Below are 20,014 nucleotides of genomic sequence, written 5' to 3'. Positions count from 1 at the left end.
GTAGTTTGAAACAGAATTTCACCAGCTGATGGAGGGATCTGTAACCATTCAGGGTGAACTGGAGGCAGTGGTGAGACATGTTTTCCATCGAGAGAACCTCATCATCTTCAGACAGAATTTCACCTTCATCATCTTCCGTGTTATTACATCTATCTTGACTATCTATGAAAACATAGAAAATGTAAGTTTCCAGTGCCAATGAAAACACAGCAAAAATAAAACAGTGTGACATTTGACTATTTTTCTATGCTGCATAAACCTATCATAACCATTCTACTACAGGAAATAAATCAACTCATTAGACTTGGTTGTGTACAAATGAGCTCAACAATCCAAACCCTAAATGAAAATTATTTTTCCTCTTCTGCATAAACCTTTTTTCTCCATTCCACTCCTCATCACTGTCCTCACTGTCAGATATGATTTGCCTAACATTCCAATTCTTCTCTTGCTTTCCATCAAACAACTTGATGTCCATTTTTCTGGCACAATGTGTTATAAGAAGTAAAATTAAATTAAAAAAAAAGAAAAGAAATATTTTTAAATTATGCATAAATACTTGTGATGACATCAAAACACATTGTCAGCAAAAACTTCCTTAAAAACTAGCCCTTATCACACAACATTGCCTTGAGGCAACAAAAAGAAAAACTTATTTTCTCAACATGCAAAGTACCAAAAAAACATTAAACCATGATGACAATGCCTTCATGCATGCACATATATTTTTAATTTACAGTTAATTTCATTTTAAATTAGATTACCAAAGTACAAAGTACCAACTTTAGAAAATTTCATTCAATCATTTTTCTGACTCCTCCCATCATTTCAGAGTCTTGCTACTAAAAAAGGGTTTCATTAATTTCATTACCTTTTCTCTCTCACACAGGTGTGCCATGCAATATTATCTCTTTTACAGCTTGTGTGTGTAGCTGTGCCGTGGAGATCCTTTATTATTACTATTATTTTACAATAATCTATATTATACGTGCACCTATTATTTCATCAGAATCAGAAAAAGTTTTATTGCCAGGTACAGCAAAGCGTCAGCAAAGAGCACTTTACAGTACTAGGAATTTGTCTTGGTGTCAGGTGCAAACATGTACACAGGTATGTGATGTCTGTACAAATGTACACAATTTTAGAAAAGAGCTAGAATAAGTTAAATAAATACTTTATAAAGTGACTTGCATGAGAAGTAGTGCAATAGAATGTAAAAAGTGAAAGTGACTGTCCAAACCTATATACAGATGTGAGGTATGTACACAGTCTAGAATGAGATAAATATGGTGTACAAAAGTGTGAGTTTGAATGAACAGTAGTGCAATTTACAATGTGGAAGTGAGTGTCAGGGTTGGGGGGATCATCTGGGGGTAAGTGAGGCACTGTTCAGCAAGCTGACTGCAGTGGGGAAGAAAATGTTTGTGGCGTGAGGTCCTGGTCCTGATGGACCGGAGCCTCTTGCCAGAGGGGAGGGACTGAAAAAGTTCATTTCTGGGATGAGAGGGGTCGGCTGCGAATTTGGCTGCGCGTCTCCAAGTCCTGGAGAGGTACAGCTCCTGGAGAGATGGGAGACTGCAGCCGATCACCTTCTCAGCAGAGTGGATGACACGCTGAAGCTTGGCCTTGTCCCTGGTTGTAGCTGCAGCAAACCAGACTGTGATGGAGGATGTGAGGATAGATTCGATGATGGCAGTGTAGAAGTTCACCAGCATCTTCTCCGGGAGAAGATTCCTGATTTATGCTGCCACTACTGTATGAATTATTCTTTGTTTATTTTTTACAGCTTCTCTTCTCTTATTGTTCTCTCATCTCTCATCTGTCTTGCTGCTTATATCTTGTCTACTTCATGCTCTTGGTGACTTTTCTATACTATTTCTTTGAGGGTGGAATCATCAGAGAGTATCTCCGAGACTTGAGTCAATCACCATACTAGTATTTATAGTGCTGAGAATTCCTTTTCTACTGACAGAACAGCCGAATGATGGAGTCTGTTCTGGCCCATTGTTCACCTAAACCATGTCTGTATTTTAACTTAAATACTGCATTAGTTGAATAATAGAAAGTCATGATGTTCAGAATGTAATATCTTAGCACTTTAACAGTTTATATTTTATTTAGATCTATCTTGGGCTTATTTAATTTAAGGCTTTTGTACGTCTTGGGTATGGAATAATAATCAAACGGGTCCTATATGTCAGGGGTTTTCAGAATCAGAGACAGTGGGCCTCCTTTTTGACACAACATACATTTGTTAGCCTGCTTTTATCAACTGTGTTAACATTAAATATTAGAAGTTAGACTTTTATCTGAATAATAAGATTGTTGTGTTTTCTGACATTTTTATTGCTGTCCTGCTCAAAGGCTGAAAGGTATTTTAGTCACGTGGTGGGAAAGCGGCGCTGCGCAGACCGATAAGTGTACGACATTAAAGTATCGCGAGAGCTATTCTAGCACATATTCCAGCGCACACTCTCGCGGTATTTTGGTGTGTGTGTGTGTGTGCACGCGTGCAGAGAGAGATGTCAGTCAAAATCGTGTACAGTAAACATCAACATTTCATTAATTCCTCTGCACTCCGGTGGCAAAATTCAGGATAAAACATTCGGGGCTAGATTAAAATCATCCTGGGCTCGATCCCCGAATGAATAGCCCTAGTGACGCCCCTGGTGGCAGACCAGTCAGGGTGCCCATGCTGACCCCTGTGCACCGCCGAAAGTGCCAACAATGGGAACATGAGCATTAGATCTGGACCACGGAGCAATGGAAGAAGGTAGCCTGGTCTGATGAATCATGTTTTCATTTGTATCACATGGATGGCTGGGTGCATGTGCGTCACTTACCAGGGGAACACATGGCACCAGTATGCATTATTATAAGGCAAGCCAGCGGAGACAGCGTCATGCTTTGCGTAATGTTCTGCTATGAATCCTTGGGTCCTGCCATCCATGTGGATGTTACTTTGACATGTACCTCCTTCCTACGCATTGTTGTAGACCATGTACACCCTTTCATGGAAACTGTATTCCCTGATGGCTGTGGCCTCTTTCAGAAGGATAATGCACCATGCCACAAAGTAAAAATGGCTCAAGAATAGTTTGATGAGCACTATAATGAGGTGTTGACTTGGCCTCCAAATCCCCCAGATCTCAGTCCAGTTGAGCATCTGTAGGATGTGCTGGACAAACAAGTCAGATCCATGGAGGCCCCAACTCGCAACTTAAGGGATTTAAGGACTTAAGGGATCTGCTGCTAAAATCTTGGTGCCAGATACCACACACACCTTCAGGGATCTGAAGAGTCCATGCCTCAAGGGGTCATGGCTGTTTTGGCAGCAAAAGGGGGTCCAACACAATATTTGGCAGGTGGTCATAATGTTATGGCTGATCAGTGTATTTCTCATAACATTTTAAGCCAGGGCATGACGTTACCTTTTCTTTCTGCATGAGTGCGTGCACTGAAAATCTCTGGAAACCGGTGCTCCACAGGAAATTGCTGCTAACGTGTCTGGATTCGCGTTAAAGCTGCCCCACCTTACCGCATCTCCTACCCCACCTCCAATGATTGCTGTAGATGTCATTGTGGTGTGTTTGGACAAATCAAATGAATCAAGGTAACAATAAGATGTACATGGCTTCTCACAATGTATTAGTAAAGAAGCAAAGAAGCACTAAATCCAGAGAAAAGAGCTGTACAATTAATTTTCGATATCAAAAGACAAAATCTGTACATGGCACCTGTATTAGGTATATCTGTATCTGTTCATTCAATTTAAACCAAGTGAAAATAACATAACAACATAACAATTGTGAGAGAAACAAAATAGCCATGTGATAATACATACTTAAATGTTCAACAAAAGGGGGGGATTAATGACTCGCTGAAGCATAGCATGAACACATTTAATAACTCCTGCTCCGTCCAAACATCCCAAGGTAACACAACAAACCTCATTAACCACCTTAAAAGCCACCATAAAGTGCAATATCAAGAATTTCAAAATCTGAAGACACAAGCAGCAACCACATAAAATCCCCGACCATCCACGACACAGAGAACAATACCGGGGACGTTGTTAACCGCAATACAATATTCACATTGCTCGCAAAGGCACAAGGAAATAACGGAGGCGATCGCGTATCATGTAGCCAAAGATATGTGTCCAATAAGCACAGTGAGCAGCGAGGGGTTTAAAAAAATGATTGCCACACTTGACAAAAGATACAACATTCCCTCATGCAACCATTTTTCCAAAGTTGCGCTGCCCTCGCTGTATGCGAAATGCAGACTGGAAATAGAAAGAGAAATTCGCAGCATTGAATATTTTGCTGCAACAACCGACTTATGGTCAAGTAGAAGTACAGAACCGTATTTGAGCTTGACTGGTCATTTCATTGACAGTAAGTTTGAGATGAAAAGCAAGCTTTTGCAAACTTCATTTTCCCACAAGACCATACAGCGGAGTCTATTGCAGCGGGCCTAAAAGAAGCGATCTCTGCATGGGGTTTGCTGGAGGAAAGACTCGTCTGCATTACAGCTGACGACGCAGCTAATATGATTAGGGCAGCGTCTATGAATAACTGGACGAGGCTACACTGCTTTGGTCATAGACTGCATTTAGCCATCGGTAAGTTGTGTTAACGTTTTTTTCCTTATAATGTGAAACTGGTAACACTTTACAATATGGTTTTATTTGTTAACATTAGTTAACAATGAAAAGTACTTCTAAAGCATTTATTATTATTTATCTTAGTTACCATTAATTTCAACATCAACAAATACTATTTTCTATTTTAATAATGTATTAGATTAGTAAATTTTATTTGATAGAGCTGAGCCAACATGAACTAACCATGAACAGTTGTATTTTTGTATTTTTTTAAATGCCTTTAGTATTTTTCTGATATTACAGTGACAACTGGAGTCATACAACCATCATCAAATTACAGATATTTAAAAGCCAAAAATAACACGTAGGATTTGACTGGTCAAATGCTATTACATCTGAATGTATGTGCACCCAGTGGAATTTAGAATAAGTCAGTGTTTACTAATAGTTTTACTAATAGTAATAATTAATAGTTGATATTAGTCTAATGTAGCTGTACATAATTATCAAAAATCCAAAGATTTATTTCTGATTAAAAGTTTCACAATAAACAAAGTCTTCTTATGCTGTGACTTGATAATGTTTTTCTGATGTGTTTTTGTTTTTTCTCTAGAGAATGCCATGAAGGATCCAAGAATTGACCGGGCTGTGGGCGTCTGCAAAAAGTTGGTGAGCACCTTCTCCTACAGCTGGCAGCGTAAGAGGGAGTTTATTGCAGCACAAAAGGAGCTGAAGCTCCCAGAACACTCACTGAAAACAGAGTGTCCAACGAGGTGGGGATCACGTCAAGCCATGATAGAGAGAGTCATCGAGCAGCAAAAGGCCATTGCACATGTCCTGTCTTCTGACAAGAAGTCTCGGCATCTCATCCCAACATGGCAGGACACGGATGTGCTAGAGGCAATCAACAAATCCCTGCAACCTCTAGTTAAGTTTACAGATGCACTGTCTGGCGAGACGTACGTCAGCGTGTCGTTTGTAAAGCCAGCTCTTCATCTTTTCAACTCGTCAATCTTGAAAGTTACGGATGATGATACTGACCTGTCAAGAGCAATAAAGTCTAAAATCCTGGAGTAGCTAAATGAAAAATACAGCGACCCACATATCCAGGCTCTGTTGGACATGGCATCTACTGTGGATCCACGTTTTAAGATGAGCGATAAGATTCAGCTACACCGCTGAAGACAACAAAGCATCAATACAAGCCAGACTGAAAGCTGAGATGCAGACTGTGGCAATGATGGTAATAAAAAAAAGAGATGCACTGAGATTTATCTAGTAATTTAATGCTGCTTAAAATTAGTTGTAATTGTCTTTTTGTGTGTTTAGGTGACACTCCCAGCACCACCACAAGAAAACACTGAGGAGAATGCTGAAGCTGGATGCGCTCCAAAGAAAAAGATGACTTGAGGAAGCTACTTTAAAACTACTGAACAAGACTTGCCATCTAGCAACCACAAACCCAGTGTAGCCTGTGAGCTGTAGTCTTACTTACAGTCATGCAACCTGGACAGTGCGGGGGACCCACTAAAATGGTGGAAAAAACATGAAAAGGTCTACCCAAGGCTTTCAAAAGTGGCAAAGAAATACTTGTGCATACCAGCCACAAGCTCTCCTTCAGAGAGGGCTTTTAGTACAGGCGGAAATGTAGTTACATGCTTGTAGTCTTCCCTAAAGCCAGATCAAATTGACAGGCTTGTGTTTTTAGCCCAAAATCTCTAACATGTATGCATAAATACGTACTTGTTGTAGGCATATTTCATATTTGATTTTGTTATTACCATTTGACACATAAGAGAGGCACAGTTTTATTTTTTATTAGTTTTAATTTACATTGTCAGAAGCCTCAGTATACACAAGGTTACAGCTGGGGTTTTATTAGCTGTTGAATGTACTTAACTACATTGAAAAAGGTGGATAGTGCCTGGCTAAGCAAATACATGAAACTATAAAGTTTAAGTACAGTTGTTAGGATGTTCTTGGTGGTTGTAAGTATAAAGGCATATCATAGGCCAGCAAAAACGGTTTTATTCTAAAAATGTTTTATTTTTATTCCAGTTTTATTCTAATTTAATTTTATCGCCATTTGACATGTAAAAGAGGCACAATTTTATTTTTACCAGAGTTAAAAAAAAACATTGTCAGAAGCCTCAATACAGTAACTTTTAGTATTCATCTTCTGGTTGTATTTTTTATATACAGTGTGGCTGTAAAGTGCAATAAAAATACTGAAGTGAATAAAAGTTCTTAACTAAAAGAATAATCGTGATTATTAATCATGATTAAAATTTTGAGCAAAATAATCATGATTATCATTTATCCTGTTATCGTGTAGCCCTAAAACTAACTAACCTGCATGGACTAGTCAAAAAAGAAAGACTGTCGGATTCCTGGGAGTCAAACCACGACGGACCTACAAAACCACAATCATACCTGAATTGTCAAATGATGAACCAACCTTGACGAATGATAACCAATATGGAATCCTCCCCCTACAAATGGGGGGGGGGGGGTGAAGGTTATAATAAACCACAAAGATCAATATCAGTAAAAAAAAAATCCCAAACAAAAGTGAAAAAAGTTGGAAGTTATTCTAAGAGATTAATCCACATTAACCAACACATAGGTTATAATATATCAGGAGTTATTACATATTATGAACGTTGCAACTGTCCTGTAAAATGTCATCAATGAAACGCTGAGCCTCTTCGGGAGAAGAGAAGATGCGGGTTTCAGAGTTAAATGTTACCTTCAGGTTAGCAGGATAGAGGAGAAAATGCTGAATCCCTTTCTGCCTTAGAGAAGCAATGCAAGATGAGAACACTTTGCGCCGCTGGGCAGTAGTGTTAGAATAATCGGCAAAGAAAAGAAGGTGAGACTGGCCATGTTGTATCTTGGTAACTGGCTGCCTGTATGCCTTCATATTGGCCTGGCAATCGTTGTACTTCAGAAGTTTAAAGATAAGGATCCTGGGCTTGTTTGAGGAAACCTCTTGACTGTTGAAAACACGACGAGCCTTTTCTATATCAATAACTCCTCATTCAGCCAAAGATGGAAACCAGATCGGGAGAAAATCAGTGGCATCACCCCCTTCTGCGTTTTCTGGAAGATTAGCAATGCGAAGATTGTTCAGAGACCGGTCTTCTAGCTCAGAAACGCGGGTTTGTAATTTAGAGGTCAGTGAGGTAGTTTCTCTAATCTGTAGCCTGTCCTCGCATTCAGCGGTTTGGATAATATCGGTGCGCTTGTGCAATAAAGTAAGGGAATTGCTCACCATAGAAACTTCCACCTCAAGGTTACTAAGTTTCTATTGAAAAGAGTCCATATCTTCCCGTATTGCCTTTACATCCACAGAAAGTTCACATAGTGTTCCCCTCATGTCATATATTAGCGCTGCTAAGTCCAAACTTTCCGCAAGTGGTTCGCTAGCATCTGTCACAGGAGTTAGCAGAGTCGGTTCGTCAAATAGCTGTTTCTTGACTTTCTTCTTTGCAAGTTTGGAATGTGGAGATGGAGTAGAAGGAGACATAACATCCGCTGTTCTCTTCTCTGTCGACTCCATTACTAATGTGGATAAATATAATTGTAAAAAAAAATCCCAGTTGGTTGAGCTTTCAAACAAAAAGAAAGAAAGTGGTTTGGCAGGATCAGGATTAAGCTGCCATCTTAGCTGGAGTCCAAACAGAAGTCATTATATTCTCGCATTTTTATTAAGGATAAATGAAATGAATTATTTTTTATGAGCTAGTCTCGGTGTGTGTGTGTGTGTGTGTGTACATGTGAGAGGACGGACAGCTGGAGGATTCTTGCAGGTAATCTATAATCTATAATCATCTCTAATCTATAATCATCTCTACTGTACAGTTATAAAACTCTGTGCTGGGATTCGCGTTCATATCTCTCTGTATAGACACCTGATTTGTTCTTGTCTTACCCACTGAGTTAGCACTTCCCCCTGTATGTGATGTTCAGGTGTTGTGGGTGTTGTCGGCGTACCAGGCAGATTGGAGTTTGGTGAATCTTAAGAGAAAATCGGCTCTGCACGCGTCTGCAGCTGGAGGTCACACTGAGTGCTGCCAGTTTCTGGCACAGAGAGGTGTGTTAGAGAGCATCAGATCCTCTTTCTCTCTGTCTCTTTCTTTCTTTCCTATGATTAAAAAGATCATTTTCTTCACCTCCAGGATGCAGCCCGAAGCTGATAAACAAGGGTGGTTTGGTTCCCAAAATACACCACTACAAGGTGGCGATGTTGGAGTTGCAGAAGGCAGAGCAAGCGTTTACACAGTTCTCCAAACCCGGCGTGATTAATCCCAACCAGCTCTGGGCAGTCAGGCCTTCCAGCTCGCCGAGGAGAGCGACACTCCTGTGGAGAAAGTCTCAATGGAAAAGTTTGCATATGTCCTGCAGGAACATCATGCTCCTGTGGACCAGGAACATCTGCAGAAGATCATTGTGGACCACAACAAGAAGCATGATGGCATGATAAACATCCCTTCTTCACAGGACAGGAGTATCTTGATGAAGAGTTTGTGTTGTCGTCCTATGGGATCAAGTGGAAGAAGAAGAAGATAGGTGGGAAAGGTGGAATGAGCAGGAAAGGGAGTAGGAAAAAAGTGAAGTTTATGGTTCCTCTGCCCATCTCCACCTTTCCTGCTGACATCATGGAGAAAAGACCAGCCCGTGGGCCGCAGAGGCTCACACGCCGCCTGCAGATGGCGCTCAACAGCAAGGCAGACGTCAACAAGGTGTCCAAGGCGGGGAAGCCGGCTTTACTGCTCACCTTCAAGGATGCCAGAGAGTATGAGAACATCTGCATCGAGAGAGTGGAGCCAATCCTAACGAAACAGATCAGGTCTCACTTCCTACTGAACTACTGAAACTTTATCTGCACTGATCACAAAAGATTTATATTTAGGAAAACAGATCTTTCATTATTGTCATTTAAACTCACCAAGAATACCAAAAATACAATTTTACATGTTTTTGCATTTTCACATGTACTTGTATATTCTGGCATTTTTATTACGGATAAATGACATAAATTATTTTTCATGAGCTAGTCTCTGTGTGTATGTGTGTATGTGTATGTGTGTGTGTGTGTGTGTGTGTTTGTGTACAGGTGACAGGACTGATGGCTCTGATGTCTACTAACCCGCTCATCACCTGTATCTCGACAGGCTGCCTGAGAAGGAGTCTGTGAGCCCCTCATTGGACAGCAACCTTGAGGACTGCTGGATGTGGCCAGTAAAGTTTGAGAAGGGCAGCACTCTTCCTTCCACTCTGCATTACATCCAGACTATGCAGGCCCAAATCGACTGAGTGGGGCCTATTGTCAAGGAACACCTGGAGGCAGCCTAGCGTGAACAACAACGGGTGTATATTCGCTCCGCTCAGCCTCAGGAGTTACAGCCTGGGGACCAAGTGATGCTCCTAGTCACCAACACGACTTGGAAATTCCTGGCTAAGTGACAGAGCCCATACACAGTCCTTGAGACGATAGGACCTGTAAACTGTTTATATTTCTTGTTGAGATTTGCTTCCCCTTTCTACATCAATAAAACATTCTGCTTTGAATTTGTGTAGTTTCATTCTTTTATTATACAATTACAATTTACAATTTCTGGTTCAGTTTTGAGGATTCTGCCATAATATTGGTTCAGTTCTGGCTGTTTTGTGGACCTTCTGGATAATTTGCGGCCGAGTTCTGGGGTAAAGGTGGTGGCATTTTTGCTCTTGTCTGGCTGACACGTGTGGATTCTGGCACTGTTGTGGGTCAGTTATGGCTGATTTCTGGTGACTGTGGAGTTGTGGCTGAGTTTTGGTCTGTTTCTGGTATTGGTCTGGTTGACTTTTGGCAAACCGCATTTGGGCCAGCTTTGGGCCATAATTCCATGTGGTATCTGGGCCAAACTTAAAGCCGAAACTCAGCCAGACTCGGCCCAGATCCAATTTGCTATCTGGGAACGCACACAGCGATGGCGGTTTTGGATGAGACCCGGTTGGACTTCTACATTTTATAATAAAATTTTCACATGTCAAGGGCATCGCTTTCCCGTGACGTTCCTTTGTTGTTAAACTACCGGAACCGGTAATAAAGTTTTGTCCAGGCTTCTGATTGGCTAGGCATGTGACAACACTTAACAGGGCGTTTTGCATTTTCATGTGGACAAAGATATTTTTAACACGTAGGTCGTGTGGACAGAATTTAAAAAAAAAAAGAAGAAAAATCTCTGTTTTTAAAAATACCCAGTTACATATGGACATAGCCTTTTAATCTAGCCCCGAATGTTTTATCCCGAATTTTGCCACCGGAGTGTAGAGGAATTAAGTAAATGTTGACTGTTTTATTAGAGCACTGAGGCCGTTTACTGTACACGAATTTGACTGACATCTCTCTTCGCACGCGCGCGCACACACACACACACACACACACACACACACACACACGCTCGCGCCAAAATACCGCGAGAGTGTGCGCTGGAATATGCGCTAGAACAGCTCTCGCGATACTTTAATGTCATACACTTATCGGTCTGCGCAGCGCCGCTTTCACACCACGTGACTAAAATACCTTTCAGCCTTTGAGCAGGACAGCAATAAAAATGTCAGAAAACACAACGTTATCTCACTTTTGTGAGATACTGTATATATATATATATATATAAATACTCTACCAGTCAAAAGTTTGGACACGTCTTCTAATTCCATGGTCTTTCCTGATGTTTATTTCTTTCTACATTGTAAAACAATGCTGAAGACGGCCGAAATACACAATAATGTCCTTTGAACAGTTGATATTGAGATATGTCTGCTACTGATGCTCTGTAAAGCCTTCATAACGGCTCTAATCTGAGGTGCTGTTAATTGGTGATTTCTGAGGCTGGTAACTCTAAATTGCTCTAAAGCATTGTGGCTGACCCCACACACCCCTCACACACACTCTTCACCCTCCTGCCATCTGGAAAGAGGTACCGGAGCATTCGGGCCCTCACAACCAGACTGTGTAACAGTTTCTTTCCTCAAGCCATCAGGCTCCTCAACACCCGGGACTGAACTGTTCTACACTCTCTCAAACACACACACACACACACACTCTCACTCAGGACTGAACTGTTCTACACTCACACACACACACACACACACTCTCACTCAGGACTGAACTGTTCTACACTCTCTCTCACACACACACACACACACACACTCTCACTCAGGACTGAACTGTTCTACACTCACACACACACACACACACACACACACACTCTCACTCAGGACTGAACTGTTCTACACTCTCTCAAACACACACACACACACACTCTCACTCAGGACTGAACTGTATATTAACTCTCTGTCTCTCACACACAGATACACACACTCTCTCTTGACTGTGTGGACGCATACACACATAATTTATACTGTTCATTACTTACTGAACTACCTCTACCTGTCATCCGCTGCTATAGTTATATTTATGTTTATTCTATTTGCACTACCTCAACCGCTGCTGTGTATTTTTGCACAATACTTTTTTTTATTTTTTACATCATTTCACTTTATCTATTTTATTTCACTTACATTCCAGTACACGTTCTTTTATTTCTTTTCGGCGCTAAGTGTCCTGTGTTCTTTTGTGTTGTCTTTATTGTATTTATTGTCTTTTTGCACTGTCTTGTCTATGCTCTGTTTGCATCTAGCTGCACACTGTGCACTTTACGTGGCTAAGACAAACTTCTGTCCTAGCTCTGTGGTGTTGTTTGTTGTTTTGTGTTGAACTTGTTGTTGTATGTTTATGTAGCACCAGGTCCTGGAGAAACGTTTCATTTCACTATGTACTGCGCCAGCTATATGTGGTTGAAATGACAATAAAGCTTCTTGAATCTTGAATCTTAAATGAACTTCTCCTCTGCAACAGAGGTAAATTTTGGTCTTGCTTTACTGGGATGGTCTTCATGTGAGCCAGTTTCATCATAGTGCTTGATGGGTTTTGCAAATGCACTTGACAATACTGTTCTTGCAAGAACTATTCCAGAACACCTGACCTTCATGTCTTAAAACAACAACTGACTGTTTTTTGTTGTCATTACATATGGAGTACTTAAGTCCATGTGTGTTATTTCAGTGTGTTTGTTTATATTTAGTAATTTGGTAACACTATTTACACTTTATTATTCACCTCTAGCCTGAACTAAAGGAACTGAAAAAACCTACATTCAGAAAAAGTACCTTTTTAAAATGATTGCTTTCATTATGTATCTTTCACCTAGTAACATGAAGAGTGTAGGAAATCTTTTAAAGCACAAAGTGAACCTTAAGGAGCAGCATTTTCATTTTTACAGTTAAGCTTTAGAGGTAAACTGCATTAAAACTATACACTACAGCTACAGGAACATACAGTGTGCTACCTTTTTTCTATGGACTTTTGTTCTGCCTCTTACACAGATTTTATTTAAAACTAACCAAAAAACATATGAGCTCAGGGTTATTCCTATTAAAAGGTCCTCAAAAGGATAGTAAAGTGTGTTTGAGTGTGTGGGTGGGGTGGGGGGGTATATTCCTACACATCTGGAGAGGAGTGTGAAGCTGTGAAAGTTTTTTTATCAGAGTTTCTTGGGCACACTGACACAGCTAAAACTCAGAGTTTCTTAAAAAATGTATTGAAGTGTCTTGAGCCCAAAAGAAAAGGAAAGTCCGCTTGAATTCCCTGACTTCCAAACACAAAGTGGACTGACAGTGAAATGATTTGGCAACAAGTTTCTGATTCTGAATCACTGAATTATAAATCAGTCGCATCAGACACCTGAGACACTACTGGTCTGTGAAAAATATATATCTGTGTACTCCATTTACACCAGACATAAATACAGGAACAAAATTCTTCAGTGGCTACAGAGTGTGAACTTCTCTCACAATGAACCTGATATTAGCTTTTTTCCCTTAAAAAAAAAGAAATTATATATATATATATATAAAAGAACTGTTACTTTCCAATAATTTTCTGAGTAGGGTAAAAGTAGAAGTACTCCTAAAATCTTTAGTACAAGTAAAAGCTGTTTTAAGTTGATTTGTAAGTTGTACCAAATTATATTAAATCTTTAACAGCACTGTCACACTGGATAACAGACACAACAACTGCAGTCCAAAATTAAACAAGTCCAAAATTTATTACAAAATCCAACAGACAGATATGAAGAAGATAAAGCAGTTTTACTATCCACTATCCCCTGGTGTACAGGCACACTGGTCAGCCTCAGGGTCAGGAGTCAGGACGATGAGGGTGGAAGGAAAATAGTATAATTAATATCAGGAGGTTTATGAAGTTTTATTTCATTCAGAGTTAAATTAGACAGAATATGTTTGTAACAGGTCTTAGTGACATGTGTTTTGAATAAGTGTGACACTCTCATAGGTTTAACCAGAACTGAGGAGACAAGAGGCAGATATCAGACATTTACATTCACGTTTCTGGCATTTAGCAGATGCCCTTATCCAGAGAGACTTACATTTTATCTTATTTTATACAACTGAGTAATTGAGGGTTGAGGGCCTAGTGGTGGATCTGGGATTGGAACTCACAACCTTCTGATTTTATTTAGCTTTCAGTGATTTCATCTCAGTACACACACACACACACACACACACACATACACATACACATACACATACACATACACATACACATACACATACACACACACACACACATACACACACACACACACACACACACATACACATACACATACACATACACACACACACACATACACACACACACACACACACACACATACACACACATACACACATACACACACATACACACACACACACACACACACACACACATACACACATACACACACACACTCTCTCTCTCTCTCTCTCTCTGACAGCATTTCACACTGTAACATGGCTGTTGTTTTAGAAAAATACTGATATGTAATACAACAATACTCTACTCTTTTTACTGTGTAATTATATGAGAAACAAATGAGAAATGTTTATGATGTTATAAAAAAAGACACTTGAGACACGTGTGAATTGAACCAAAAAATAATTTATTAACTATTTACAAGCAACGACAAACTATACACTTATTATGGTCCGTGTACTTTTTGGCATTTGAAGTTTGTTTTTATAAACAGAAACAAAAAACACGAAAATGAAATTGTTTTTTAATTATGTGATGAAAACATCAGACACCTTTTTAAAATTAGACTTGATTTTCTTTCCTCATTTATACTTTAAATAAAGAAAGTTCTATATCATAGAAACGGAAGAACAGCTGCATTTTCTTTGTCTAAAACCGGCCGTATCTCTTCTTCTGTCATTTGTGGCAGCGTGCAGTGTTTTACCGCGGTCCCTAAAATACCGCTTCTGAGTGTCTGTATAACTAACTTCACCGAGGTAGAACACTGCACGCTGCCACAAATGACAGAAGAAGAGATACGGCCGGTTTTAGACAAAGAAAATGCAGCTGTTTGTCCGTTTCTATGATATAAAACTTTCTTTATTTAAAGTATAAATGAGGAAAGAAAATCAAGTCTAATTTTAAAAAGGTGTCTGACGTTTTCATCACATAATTAAAAAACAATTTCATTTTCGTTTTTTTGTTTCTGTTTCATAAAAAGAAACTTCAAATACCATAAAGTACACGGACCTATTACAGATATTAATATTTTATACACTATTTTAATATTTTATAACGCAACACTACATTTGTATAACTTAATATTAAAATCTAAATCTTAAAAATGTAATATTTACATATTTACATATTTACAACAATGCATGATTCTACAACAATACAATTTCTATTTATTTATTAATATATATAATATATTATATATAAATATATAAATAAACAACATTAATATTATAAAAATCCTATACATTTAACACAAACTAAACGCAAATGCAAAATACAAAAGAAACAACAGATTCTCACCACCCCACATGTTTAAAAGGCTGAAATCTCTCTCTGAAAAAAAAAAAGACTAATGCTGAAATCTAGAGGTGAAATACTTACCACAGATACTTACCACAGATACTTACCACACATACTTACCACAGATACTTACCACACATCATGGATATGAGGTGATGAAGATGAGGTGATGACTGAGCTTCTGAACATACAGCTCTCCCATGTAAATAGAAACCCAGGGAACGGGGAATCGGACGATCCTCCTGATGAAACCCAGCTACCCATCCTGATCCACATGCTGCCGTCTACTCGGAGGGGCTTCTTGATCATCCTCTTCGTCCCTCCTCCTCCTTATGCCCTGGCGTGGGTCAGGAACATACAGCTGACCAGCCACAATGTGGTGAGGGTTAATCTGGACATGAGGCTGGGGCAGAGGAACTGTGAAACTCTGTGGATTCCCTGAAGGTGATGGCCTCCTCAATGGGGATGGTTGCATTACTGGGGATAGACTCATCACAGAGGAGAGGTTTCTGCAAGGGGATGGTCTCCTCCATACAGGAGAGAGGCCTCTCATAGGTGGAGATGGGCTCCCCACAGGTGGTGGGATCCATACAGGAGAGAGGCCTCTCATAGGTGGGGATGGGCCCCTCACAGGTGGTGGGATCCATACAGGTGGTGGGTTCCATAGAGGAGAGAGGCCTCTCATAGGTGGGGATGGGCCCCTCACAGGTGGTGGGATCCATACAGGTGGTGGGTTCCATAGAGGAGAGAGGCCTCTCATAGGTGGGGATGGGCCCCTCACAGGTGGTGGGATCCATACAGGTGGTGGGATCCATAGAGGAGAGAGGCTCCCCACAGGTGGTGGGATCCATGCAGGAGAGAGGCCTCTCATAGGTGGGGATGGGATCCTCACAGGTGGTGGGGTCCATACAGGAGAGAGGCCTCTCATAGGTGGGGATGGGATCCTCACAGGTGGTGGTGTCCATACAGGAGAGAGGCCTCTCATAGGTGGGGATGGGATCCTCACAGGTGGTGGGGTCCATACAGGAGAGAGGCCTCTCATAGGTGGGGATGGGATCCTCACAGGTGGTGGGGTCCATACAGGAGAGAGCCCTCTCATAGGTGGGGATGGGATCCTCACAGGTGGTGGTGTCCATACAGGAGAGAGCCCTCTCATAGGTGGGGATGGGCTCCTCACAGGTGGTGGGGTCCACACAGGAGAGAGGCCTCTCATAGGTGGGGATGGGCTCCTCACAGGTGGTGGGGTCCATACAGGAGAGAGGCCTCTCATAGGTGGGGATGGGCTCCTCACAGGTGGTGGGGTCCATACAGAAAAGGGACCTCTCATAGGTGGGGCTGGGCTCCCCACAGGTGGTGGGATCCATACAGGAGAGTGGCTTCTCATAGGCCAGTTGTCATCGTCCTCATCCTCCGGAAACACAAACGTCTCCCTCTGTGTCCCTGTGTCAAACAAGATGAACAGACAATGCGGCACATTTAAAAACATCTCATAAAAAGAAGCAGAAACCCTTTTTTTAATAGCACTGTGTATGTTTTGTAAAGCAGGAAAACCTCCCTATCTAAACAAGACATATTTACACAAGCTATATTACTGTAATCTTCCTATAACAGTGCAGAAAAACTCAGTATTTATATTCTGCATTTATAGGAGTTACTTACGCTATCACGGCTTCACTGTTACTCACACTGGTCACTTATCTCAATGCTCAAAAGTATCTTCCCCAAAACAATGCAGATTAAACTACATTTCTATTACAGTGTTTCTTTATCAGTTCCTTACTCCAACGCTTCACATCCCCTTTGAGTCCATTTGTGTCTCCTCTCAAAAATTCGCCCTTTATCATAAATGACACTACTCCTAAATATTTTATTCATTACAGCTATAAACAAATCCTTGCTGAACAGAAGTGAAACAAACAGCTTGATATTTTTGCCTAAGCTGCACTCTACATTAGCTCCATTTATTTCTAGCGATTGGTTTTGTTCAGCTAGCTGCCTTTCCTCACAGCCCCTTCCTCTCTCCGCTTTAACAACTCGACAAACACGGACAATGAAAAATCGTTCAAATAATAAAATAGATCATGTTATTGTAAACATTTTAACTTGTTTTATTCACTCTTTAAAAAAAACCTATGAACACTGAAAAACAATTACTTAGCTACATGCTAACTAGCCGTCTAGCTAATCTTTGCTAATACTCTTCGGCTTGTCTTAGTAAACTTTAATAAGCGTTAAATAAATATTCCGACTTTTATAAAAGGCTGATTTTAACATATCTGAAAACATTAACACTGTTTATTTCCTCCCTGCTCGTTTCACCGGAGTCTGCCGCTTTGTCCGCTAGCTTAATGATCGTGTCCGTAAAGCGATTAGCCAAATATCGATTAGCCGAACAGATTTTCTCCAAATCATCTAACCAAATAAAACGATATTCCCGATTGCGTTTTTTTTGTAATACCGCGGTGTTTAAAAGCCTTTCTACTTAAGAGAAAAAGAGAAAAGTCAGTAACTGACCGTTCCAGGGGTCGTCCAGTCCGCTCCATCCGGGCTCGGGCTCCACATCCTGGTGCTGCTGAAGCGCGGTTCCTCCTCTGAAGTTCATCATCACTGCTGTAGAGTCGGTGTAGAAGTCAGGTCCAGTAGCGGAGTAAGAAGAAATCCCAAACAGGCGTGTAGAAAAATCACAAAGCAAAGGATAATCCAAGTCTTGCGATCTTCACAACCACGACACTTTAGAAACTCAGTTTAAACATAAACATTACGTCAAGGGTTCTGCGTCACTGCGCAGTGCGCATGCGCAGTGATTCCCCTCACTCTAAAAAAAACATGGCCGTCTATCTCTGAATATCTGAGCTTTATTTCTTATTCAATATTATTCTATATAAAATCCGCAAATAATTTTTCACAGCACTGTATGTATATATATATATATATATATATATATATATATATATATATATATATATATATATATGCGTGTGTGTGTATACATATATATATATATAAATGATTCAGATCATCAGTTTTATTATACCAAGATAATTATGCGAGTAAATACAAAATACTTAATCATTTATTAAGGGTAAAAAACTGTCCAAACCTGCCTGGCCCTGTGTGAAAAAGTAATTGCCCCCAAAACCTAATAACCTGTTTGTGGCCCCTTCGGCAGGAACAACTGCAATCAAGCATAAGCAATAACTGGCAATGAGTCTTTCACATCACTCTGGAGGAAATTTGCTTCACTCTTCTTTGCAGAATTGTTTTAAATTGTTTTAATTCAGCCACATTGGAGGGTTTCTAGTATGAACAGTCTGTTTAAAGTGACGCCACAGAATCTCAATCAGATTTAAGTCTGGACTTTAACTAGGTAGCTAACTTCAAAACATTTTTTTTTTTTTTGTAGCCATTCAGAGCTGGACTTGCTGGTGTGTTTCGGATCACTGTCAGTTTTCTAGCAGCATTCACTAGTGGATTTGCTGGTTGCTTTTATGCAAAATGACTTACTACAAATGAAGAGAATGAAACAACTCAAAGCTACGCTGAACTCAGACCCAGCTGTCAGAGGGGAGGGAAGGAAAGGACCAATCAGACCCTTCTGTATGTCTACATGCAGATATAAGCAAAGGATGACATACTGCTCTCTGCGTCACTCTCTCATGCACACACACTCTCTCACACTCTCACTCCTTATTCGGTGTCTTCTTGCCCTGGTTCAATACAGACAACCAACCCCACATTTAAAACACATGTTCGTATGTCTGTCACACAGCAGATGGACACTGGTTATGAACTAATCCATAGGTACAAACTCCAGTCCTGAAAGGCCAGCATCCAGTTTGGTGATTTTCCTGCTTTCACTCACATTTTAAACACAGAAATGCAACTGATGCATTAAAGGGTTCCATATTCATGGAACATAGGCCAAATCCATATTATAATCTACGGATTAAGAATGGGATGTCATTAAAATTCATGTCCATGTAAAGGCAGACGTCCCAAAACTTTTGGCAATGTGGTGTATTTAACATGATCAGAACAAGACAGATGACCTTTAAAGTCTTTTAATGTTTCATCATAAAATTGACGTAATAAAGCCTCCAAAAGTCATAATGCATAAACCCATGTGTATAAATCACACCAAAATATGAACAATAAGATCATAGAGGTCATCAGAGAGAAGTAGTTTGAAACAGAATTTCACCAGCTGATGGAGGGATCTGTAACCATTCAGGGTGAACTGGAGGCAGTGGTGAGACATGTTTTCCATCGAGAGAACCTCATCATCTTCAGACAGAATTTCACCTTCATCATCTTCCGTGTTATTACATCTATCTTGACTATCTATGAAAACATAGAAAATGTAAGTTTCCAGTGCCAATGAAAACACAGCAAAAATAAAACAGTGTGACATTTGACTATTTTTCTATGCTGCATAAACCTATCATAACCATTCTACTACA

General features: G+C 40.2%; 1 protein-coding gene across 1 annotated transcript; it reads right to left on the bottom strand.

Annotated features, from left to right (window-relative positions):
- Positions 1–15,485: 15,485 nt before the first annotated feature.
- LOC131359776 (cell surface glycoprotein 1-like) lies at positions 15,486–18,263 on the bottom strand. Its single transcript, XM_058399875.1, has 2 exons — positions 18,069–18,263; positions 15,486–16,994 (listed from the first exon to the last, which is right to left on the bottom strand). Exon 2 carries the CDS (start codon positions 16,916–16,918, stop codon positions 15,941–15,943), a length of 978 nt encoding a protein of 325 aa, XP_058255858.1. The 5' UTR covers positions 16,919–16,994; positions 18,069–18,263; the 3' UTR covers positions 15,486–15,940.
- Positions 18,264–20,014: the final 1,751 nt, after the last annotated feature.

This window comes from Hemibagrus wyckioides, linkage group LG09, assembly GCF_019097595.1.
Source record: "Hemibagrus wyckioides isolate EC202008001 linkage group LG09, SWU_Hwy_1.0, whole genome shotgun sequence".
Classification (NCBI taxonomy): domain Eukaryota; kingdom Metazoa; phylum Chordata; class Actinopteri; order Siluriformes; family Bagridae; genus Hemibagrus; species Hemibagrus wyckioides.
This window is presented reverse-complemented; position numbering and strand designations above follow the sequence as displayed.